The sequence below is a fragment of the Battus philenor genome, unplaced genomic scaffold (assembly GCF_028537555.1).
Source record: "Battus philenor isolate CCGP_79_NKW_IND1 unplaced genomic scaffold, ilBatPhil1.0.hap1 SCAF_25, whole genome shotgun sequence".
NCBI lineage: Eukaryota > Metazoa > Arthropoda > Insecta > Lepidoptera > Papilionidae > Battus > Battus philenor.
In genome coordinates this window covers 6,060,758-6,071,253 of record NW_027181688.1, presented here as the reverse complement: position 1 = coordinate 6,071,253, position 10,496 = coordinate 6,060,758, and the positions used below count along the sequence as shown (strand labels likewise).

At 32.6% G+C, this 10,496-nt stretch overlaps 1 protein-coding gene across 1 annotated transcript in view; it reads right to left on the bottom strand.

Annotated features, from left to right (window-relative positions):
- Positions 1-868: 868 nt before the first annotated feature.
- LOC137924987 (irregular chiasm C-roughest protein-like) overlaps positions 869-10,496 on the bottom strand; it is a 137,464-nt gene continuing 127,836 nt past the window's right edge. Inside the window, exons 16-22 of the mRNA XM_068768416.1 lie at positions 9,690-9,872; positions 8,159-8,351; positions 7,423-7,524; positions 6,405-6,494; positions 2,720-2,817; positions 1,765-1,858; positions 869-1,025 (exon numbers count right to left, since the gene is read on the bottom strand). Coding sequence (XP_068624517.1) covers positions 988-1,025; positions 1,765-1,858; positions 2,720-2,817; positions 6,405-6,494; positions 7,423-7,524; positions 8,159-8,351; positions 9,690-9,872 — 798 coding nt within the window. The 3' untranslated portion in view covers positions 869-987. The remainder of the gene's footprint in view (positions 1,026-1,764; positions 1,859-2,719; positions 2,818-6,404; positions 6,495-7,422; positions 7,525-8,158; positions 8,352-9,689; positions 9,873-10,496) is intronic.

Here is a 10,496-nt window from a genome sequence, read left to right as displayed (position 1 = left end):
GTTTTATGAAAGTGTGCAAAGTAAATAGTCTGCGGCTACAGCGTTCGCGGCTCGTTTGGTATTGCTTTTGACGCACTTTAACCGCGCGTGAAAACGTCGTGTGGAAAGGACCTAACAGGTATGGATTTCGTATTTTTTTTATTCTGGAATTGAAACTCACATTTATAAGTTTTAGGTGATGTAGTCGGTGAACAATCGGAAAATTTTGGAACGTTATGCGTTCTCATCAAACTTCATGCTTTGCTTTACAATGTCGAAGATGTGAAGACGAAGATTACTCTGTGTCCAGATGGTAATGATCCTCAGCAATGAATAAAATATTATGAGGTATAAGTAACACAAATTTAAAAAGTGAACAATAAAAATAATATTTTGTTCAATGATACAGTTATCTTAGTTATCTTAGAATCAGTCTTAGAATGTAAATTAAAATATATTTCACAAATACAGAAAATATCTTAAACCGTTCCTAAAACTAAGGCATAGAAAACGCTAAAAGTTTTAATTAAAAATGAATATTTAAAAGTTCCACAATTTAACAATGCACCTAACCTAACCTTATGACATTATAAAAACTTATCAATATCTACTTAAAATGTATTATTCTTTGCCATTTATAGTTAAAGCTTCACAATTTTAGGCATGTTTAGAGAACATATTTAAAGCGTTGGACAATTTAATATATACTGAAATGTCGTAACAAACAAGACGTCTATATTATACAGTTTTAAAAGGACGTTTTGAATGAAGTTCTATTAAAAACAAACCTGTAAAATGACAAATATATTTTTTGATGAAAAAGCTTATTCTAACCGAGAGATCATTATCAATTTAAACACGCTAATTCGTATTCTTAATACAAGTTTCACTTCGTTATTACATTCTTAAATCACACTGTTAAAGTCTGACTCAAAAAGGACGTCCACTCAATTATCTATAGAATAAATTTTACATTTATTTTTATTTAAAATCTAACTACTTAATTAATTACACATGAGTGCCGGCTGCCAAATGGGATCCATTACCTGGAATGCAATTTAAAAATGAATGAATACACAAAGTATGTTTTACGATAATGACTTTAACCGCAATGTAACGCGTTGTTTTATTAAAAGTAACAATGATCATTTTCATTAATATTTATTCAGTAATGTAAGCATACAGTTTTTTTTTAATTAATATTGGAAACTATCATCATGACTTCAGCCATTGGACGTAAATTTCCGGACTTAGGCTTTCCCCCAAAAATTTCCAACAGGACTGATTGCAGCCTATATATTGATCAACAATGTAAACATAGCAAACATATTTTAGCGGCAGAATGTTTACAGCAAGATGTAGGTTTGTTAAATTCATTTTACATAGAATCGGTAGAAAGCTGTTTGTATCAGCGTCGTACGACAACCATCTATCCACCTTGTAGGTGGATGTACTACGCTGCGATTGCCGGTTCATTGTCCCCACTCAACAACCTTAGTTCCTTTTGGTTATGTATTCTGCGCGCTAGGTGGCCTGCCATTTCAACTGTCTAATTCACTTGGCAATGACGATTATTTTCGTTCATGTACGAATTTTCTCATTCCTGATTCAATCTCGAGAGAATATATCATAGTCTCCTGCACTTCTTCTTGTTTCAGAAAAAGACAATAAACGATTTGACTGTCTTTTCCCCTTGGAAAGCTCTCATACATTTATAAGAGGCTCTATAAGGCTCTATAACGCTTTATAAGAGGTATAGCAGAGATAAATTATATCTTTACTTACCTTTGGTAGTTATTTGGCATGACTGCATATTTCCTTGACTGGACGGTGGGAGGATGTAAAAAGATCCTGTCGACTGCGGTGAAGCCTTAGGAACCTACACAACATTGCGAAACAAAAAAATTATTATATTTATCGTTATTTAGATTTGGATTATACATAAGATTAATTTTATCGTTTATTTTTAGAAAATTATCAACAAATTGTTTTTTTTTGTCTAAATTGTGTAGTCTGTCAACGTTATTAGACTTATAAAAACGTTACGCATATCTTTAAATAAATTAATATACTAGTTACATTTATTTGTATTTTAATTAAATTATTTTCTATATTATATCAATTTCATAAAATCAAAACACACAGATTATAGTATTCGCAAATATTCGCGAAGTCGCAAATCATGTACAAACTATTACTCGGAAAGCTTTAATCACCTGTGTCCTACAAAACGGAACGAAATATTCAACCATGTTACTTGTAACCAAAAGTTTTTTTGCGTTTATAATTTTTTTTAAATAAAATAAACAAGTAAGGCTTATTTAATCTTACCGAGATTTTTTTCCGTATATCGGAGTAATGTTTTTGAAAATTTAAAGGCATTTAAATACGCTAATTGTTTTTTATATATATTGTCTGAAAACTGAGCAATGGTAACCCAGCGGTTGAGAACTGAGATTTGTGATCGTAGGTCGTAGGTTCGATTCCCGGGGAGCAAACTCATATATTTCACACGCTGTGCATTAATAATATAATATTGCCAAAGCTCACAAACAAGTTTCCAAAGAGTGTGCAGCAGCGTTCTCTGTGTACCATAATACCTTACTGCGATCGCCAACTCGTAACGGTTGTGTAACAACCAAATGTGGCGGTTGTGGTATATCCCACATAGATATCTTTGGGAGAAGCCTTATGTCTTGCAGTTGGCGTTTATAGGCTGAAATAACAGCAAAATACTGACTTGTGGTTGGGCGGCACTGTTAACGGACGACGAAGACGCTAGAGGACTTGTCACCGGTCTGGATGATGATGAAGAAGATGGCGATATCACACTTGGTGCTGGTAACAATAGAAATATATGAGAAATTATGTAGATAAATACATAAACATTACAAAAAAATTATATTACATTATATATATCTTGAGATATAATGTAATATATAGAAGATACACATAAGAAAGACGAGAAGGAAACTATCATATGAATTAAAAAGTCAATGAAAAGTATACAAAACAGTTTCTTTTTTGATGTACGACCATTTGTACGACCATTGTACGTACCACTCTTTGGTATATATTTAATATTACATACGAGCGGACGCGGCAAAATTTTTTTGCAACGTAACAACAAAAAACTAACTTATTGTAAGCTTTTGAAGACGTGCTACGTAAGTCATATATACGAGAAGTGCTTTGAACAACAACTTAAAAACAATAACCTGATTCTTTACTTATTATTATCTATACCTTAAAATACTATATATCATTAATTACTATAATAAAACTAAAAACACAGTATCATTTTATCGATGCTACGACGTAAACGTGGTAAATGATCAGTTATCAATCGCCAAGAGTAGAAAATTATTGAAGTATTAATATTACAATTAAAAAATAAAGGGTGATAGTAAAAGTCTAAAAATTTAGAGTTGTGTATTTTTAAAGGCCAAATGAAATAAAGTTGTACAAAAATTAAAAAAAATCAATTTATCGGTGGGCCACCACACCCTTATCACTAAGAGATTTTTTTCTTATACCTCCGATTTTAGGGATCTCTCGTTTCCCCTGTCATGTGTAGAGTAGGGGCGATACATATTCAGATTAATAATTTCTTTAGTTAAAACATTTATTTCTCTTTCTCCTTCTATTTGTCACAAATCCTTTCGTGCTTTCCTTTTATCCTTCGCAATATTTATCTTTCCATCACTTACCGCTTACGCTTATCTGTCTTTCATCATCTTTCTTCCCTCATCGTCGTTGTTACATAAAATTTAGTATCACAGTATTGACTCATTTTTGTTTAATTTATTAATGTTAATTTCTAGTTTATTTTAATCTTTATTTTTATATTTTTTAACTTTCATCATTTTTATTTTTCTTTCGTACGTTATTTACCACTCAGGTGTTTGAAATATAATTTACAGCGGATTCTCAAACTTACTGAATATACATATGAAGTTTCATAATATTGTCTTTTCACAGGAATATGGCATCCAACACTGTGACACTATAACTGTATATATATGTAGATAGATACCTGAAATCTTCAGCCAAACATACACCACACACATGCTCAACACACATTAAACATATACACTCTGTGTACACACTTACATACTCTCAATCCTCTGTTTAATTTTATGTCCTCATTCGTAATTTTTTATCTTGATCGATAATGGTATGTACTTCATTATTGGTTATTATATTGGCTTAATTTATCTGCTAGCTAATGTTTATTTTGTTTTTTATGAACCTGTCAGCTTTAACCTTTAACTATGGACGTCATTTTTTTGTCACACTACCATGGACGCGCGGTCTCTCGGACCGCTATGTTCTGAAGTCCAAATATTACGTAAATTTTAATTTTATTTGTACAGTTTTGTATTTACTGTATTTTAGATACATTGAAATTAAATAATTTCGAGTCCTTTAATCAATCTTTCTTTATTTGTAAATAAAATAAAACATACTAACAATTAAAGGTACTTTTTGGCATACATTTACTAGAGATCAATTTTAGGACGAAAAACTTGAATGATTTAAACTTTTTAGAAAAAATAACAATCAAAGCTATAAATCTAGGGTATAATCTAATATAAAAAGGAATAAAAGTCTTCACAAATTAAAATACAAAATTTTTGACATTGGTCCAATTTGTCCAAAATTATTGGCAGTCCTTGCACAAGGGTTTGGAACAATGTAAACATATGACTTGCATACAACTTATACAAATGTAATTTGACTTTCTCTTAAGTTTTGGTGGACAAAGACGACATGTTTTTCCCTTTAATGAATCACTCTCCTGGCTGGGGGGTTCATTTAGGAGCATATCTGCCCCTAAAACTTTTGTATTGTCTATTATTATATTATATTATTATATTAACTATTGTCATTTTCAATTCATTTGATTTTATTGCTCGTCTTTGCATATGCGGAACGACTAAAGATCGTGCTATTTTTTAGGAACACTCCTCTTTCTATTTTTTTTTTGCTCTGATGCTCATTGTATTGTATATGAGCATTTATACCACACAAATCAAGAATGCGATATAAAATGAGCATAGGCCATCTTCTCGTTCAATATTCATTGACATTTTGAATAAAAATAACATAAAACAATCAAATTAAACAAAGTCACCTTTTATATTATTTACGCAGGAAACTTGGACGTGCGGTCCGACAGACCGCGGTTTAAGTATAAAGTAAAATAACTCAGCTAATTTGTGGCCGCCGACACAACTTCTCATCTCAACATACGTTTCGGCGCTAAAACTAAAGCTACTGAGAGCATTAAATGCGGGGAGCAAGGGGAAAGGGGTAAACACAAAAATTACAAACTGCAAGCGGTCTGTGAGACCGCGCGTCCACAGTTAAAGGTTAATGGTCCTTGGAATAAATAATTTAATTAATGAGGGTATAGTACAGTCTACCAGTCGGAACATTGTGGGTAAAAACAACGCGCTACAAAAACAAAACCAAAACCAGTATTTCTGATATATAGTGCGATACTGTAGTATTTGAGCAGTAGAAGTGTAGCAATAGAGAACTGTGACATGCGATCGTAGGTCGCGGGTTCGATTTCCAGGACATAATCTTATATAATTCACACTTTATAAGATTGCCACTGTTCATACCATATTACTACTTTGCGATTACCAACTCGCCAACCAAGCGTGGCGATTATGGTATATAATCCATATATATGTAGGTTTCCCCTATGCCTTGCGGTGGGAAATTAAGGGCTAAATAGGAGATGGCAATGGCTGTAGTATATAATAAAATATGTAATAAAATTTGCTTTAGCATCTTAATAAATGAAACGATACGTCACATTCGGCCTTTTTAAATCTGAATTGTTTTGTAGTTGTATCTCTAATTTATTATTTTAATTTAATCATTAGCTTGTTGAGTATGTTATACTTATTTAATATCTTATTACGTAATAACAGAGACAGACACGTAATAAATACAATAAATAAAAATAATCTCGTTATGTCATAATTACAAATTTCGCCGTCAAATGTTAACAAATCTTTTATGGGTCTTAGTTTACATTTAAATATTAAAGTTTCATAGAATACCTTTGCCCTTCCTTTTCTTCATTCTAAATTAAATATTATAATTGTAAAATTCAAGGGTTTTTGGTTGATTGAAATGCGTGGTACTTAGTTTTTTTGACTCATTTACATAGTTGATATTACAATGTAAGCAAAATTGTAAAATATCATTTAAAAATATCAACCGTTGAATTTATTTCCGAAACTTCTTAGAAGATTAGCATTAGAATGTTATAATAATGTACGATTCTAAAGTGCATATAAATGCCTATTTGAATAAAGAAATTTTGAATTTGGAATTAATAGGGATACTGGATAGAAACTGGCCAGTTTAATTTAAATTAAACTGCTGTAATATTACGTCCTTACCTGAGGGCGGATGATTAGTACTTCTAAGTGTGTAGTAGGGCGGCGGAGCAGGTTTCGCCACCGGTCCAGTATTAGGGTGTGCGGAATAGGCTAAAACATTATGAATAACTTTAGTTTCATTTGGTATGGGTCGGTTTGTTACATGTATCTTTATCGCATTTATAAGGAATAAATTTAAAAAAATATATTTTTACTGTAAAAATTTATATATGTAAATATATCTATTTAATAAATAATTATTAACTTAAGATCTGTGTCAAATTAAAGAATCCTTATTAATAATTTTGTAATAATTTTTCAACATTAAAAGTTCGTAAGGAGTTTCTTCGCGAGTGGAATGTCGTTACAAGGGATGAAAGACGGCTTCGACCACTAAGATATTATTTCCGAGTGCCGAATCCCCGCTGTTACCGTAGTGAAAAAACTGGAGCTCGATTCATTGCTGCCTAATGGTTGCCTGAATGTGTATATAAGTTTAAATATAAGGACAGCTCAGCGAGTCTGGCTGGTGAGCCAAAGTTTAATACATGTAATAATCGACTGTACTCAGTACATTAGTATAATAAATAATATAGAACAGTGTTTCCTAACGTGGGGCCGATGCCCCACAGAGGGCGGACTTGGGAATTGAACTCGACGTGAGTATTATTTTGAGTGTGAATGTTACCTACGGAGGCATAAAAATTTAGGAAGGCTAAGGTGGGGCGTAACACAAAAAAGGCTAGGAAACTGAACCAGAAACAAAATTAAATATATAGATTAATAAGTCAAATAACATAAATATATTACACTTATATATATGCTACATTCTAAGAATAATTTTTTTTTACTTTTAAACATAAATTATAACAGATAACATGTCTTCTGTGACGTAGTTCTGAAATCATTTTTGTGTATCCAACAATAAACATGACCACGTATCAGGGGAATACATAAAAAAACTTTAAAGTTACGAGCCGTTATTACAAAGTTATCAATTGAGTTTATGAACAAATGTAGTAGATATAGAGCTACTTACCTATGGGTCCACTTGCTCTCAAATAAGGATTCCCGTAAGTTGCTGCATATCGTACGTCTACGCCTCCTCCAAGCAACACACCTGGATTTCCCATAGGTATGACTATCGGAAAATCGAAAAATTTTAACATGTTCACTTTAAATATTAACTTTTAATAAAATTCAATAACAATTTGATTCATGTAGTCAAAATTAGTAACTACACACAAATAAATAACAAGACAAAAGCTTCTCCCAAAGATATCTACGGGGACATACCATAATCGCCACCCTTAGTAGACAGGTTGACGATCGCATAATGGTATGATGGTAGACAGAAGATGCCACTGACCATCCTCTGGATACTTGTATGTTAGCAGTGGCAATCCCATATAATTGATGCACAAATTGTGAATTATATATATGGCTGTATCCCGGCTGTATCCCTGCCGCTGTGCCACAATTGCTGACTGTTATGAAATATATTTATACATTATCACTTAACATAATTATAAAAAATGACATAAAGTTTATAAATGTAATTCGTTTCTTGTGAAAAAGTTCAACCGAACCAAATTATGTACAGAAAAGATTAATTTATTTCAGTTGTACGTGCTTCATTTAATTACCAAAGATAATTAAAACCATATATGTTCTAAATTTCATCGATGTCGATAAGTTGTTTAGATTTCATTACTGTAAGTTATAAAAATATTTAAAATTAAGTATTTCATTATAATTATTGAAGTAATACTTACGATCAGGTCCAACCAAGCCGCCCAGTCTACCGCTACTACTTTGTCGTCGCAACGAACCACAGTGACTTAAATATGTCGACTCGTCTGTACTTCTTGAAAGCGAACCCGATAGAGAATCGCTAGACTGCATAGGCGGAGCGTAGTCCCGGGCGTAGTCCACGTATGGCACGTAACCGTTGCTCTGTCCTTGAGTCTAAAGAAAGAAAAACATAAAGTACAGTCACAAACAAAAGTTTTTTGTAATAATCAATTTGACTTAAATTTTTCCCTTACATTTCGTCAAATCAGTCTGTACAGTACTATCACTAAAATAAAATTAAATGAACCTTAATACGATGCAATAAATTCTTTTGATGCGATCGTAAATTTACAAAGTGTATGAACGTTAATATTGTCGTTTAATTAATGGAACACCGTTTCCGGGTATGAAATGAGAGTACGAACTGCTTCGCGGAAGTAAAACAAAACCGTGGAGTGCTACATTACGGACGTTCACTGCGACAGTGCGACTTGAGTAATTATGTGGAAACTGTAAAACGATTGTATTTTATTCTACCGTCTCGGAGGACAGCGCGTCGCTTTACATTCCATGTATAAACGAGTTTTATTTTTCTCGTAACGTTACAACTTACAAAGTTTAAAGCTTGTTATTTAACTTTTAGTGGATTATTTTTACTTGCAACTATCTTCTTTTTAATTTATTATTTAAGGCTACCAAGGTCTCTCCATGGTCTCCGACAACTGTACTTTGCCACTGGATTAGGGAAGCCCAAAGAAGTCAAAATCGTTAGCTCAATAAATAAAAATATAATAAACCAGACATTATCAGAAAAGTAAAATAAGTGTAAAAATAATAAAGTAGACTCTTTAAAAAAGTAGATGTAGGATTGTAGTAGAATAGAAAATGGCACAAAACTAGAACAGCAAAAGTAGAAGTAAGAAAGTAAAATATAGGTCACAAAATGTGCACAAAGTAATATTTGAAAAGAAAAATAATCAAAAAACCTAGGTGTTTATAGGAACCAAATTATAAAAAAAATCCTTTGCACAACTTCGGGCTACTCCGAACCCTCCCATAATTGCTCTCAACACCAATTACCGTTACAATTATAATAAGACCATTACTTTTTAAAATACAACCGTAGAGCCATTAAGCACCAATCGTCAAAATTTGTTTCTGTTGACAGGCGACTCATTTCCATGATCATTATTTCAGCCACAAGACCTGAACAGGTGGATAAATTCCTCTCCAGGAGATTTCCAAAAAGACCGGTTGCGTTACTTTCCTGCGATTTCAACAAGGTCATCGATAGCGTATTATATCTGCATTATATACATAATCACTTAGGGCCCTTTAATACTATGATAGGATTTCTATGTTAGTTTTTGTTTGATGTCTTTTATAAATTTATTGCATATTGTTTCCAAACCATTATTAGGAGGCTGCAGGTTTTCAACCGGTCCTATTGGAAAAATATAGAATACTTCTTTGTTCTGTAGAAAGATAAATAGATGTAAATAAAAACTTTACCTTGATATGCATATTGCTGAGAGGTTGATTGAAATCACCGCTATATCTCTGGTACTGCTTCATTAGTTCGTTGTCGTAACCGGCCTCGGGTAGAGGCACCGGGCCGGCGAGTGGCAGCCCGAGGTTTGTGGTTAAATGTAGCGTAGAATGAAGTTCTGTCTCCGACCCGTTGTTAGAGGCATCCTAGGAAAAAAATTATTCATCGTATAACTCATACACACGAATTCAATAACATGGAATTATTTGGATAAAAACGATACCAATATAGATTTAGGCGTAGACACACACACATGTAAATACATATCGTTATTATTGACGTCAAGATTAATTTATCAACTGTTAATAGACGAAACAAACTGAGTAGTTCTACAAAAATTAAAAAAAAAAACTAAACGTGCTTATAATTTATCCTCATTTTCCTTTAGCCATTCATCATCATTATTATTTCAGCCATACAACGTCAACTGCTAGACATATGCTCCCTCTTTATATTTCCCTTATTTTACAATCAATTGGTTGGAAGAGGCCTACACCCGTCTATCCACTTTGGACATCCCGCACTGCATTTGCTGATTGGTAGTTTCCAATCCAGAACTTTATGACGCTGGTGACCATTCGTACAGTTTTGTTTGTGGTTACTATTGTGTATGTGAAAACTGAACACAGTTTTTAGTAGCATATTGTTTCAATCTTTTTCTTAATTGACTTTCTTACTTCCCTTTTTGTTATTAGGTTTATTAAACTGAGTACTAGGTTGCTAACAATACATACTCCTCAAAAATATAGATCACACGTTTATTTTTCATT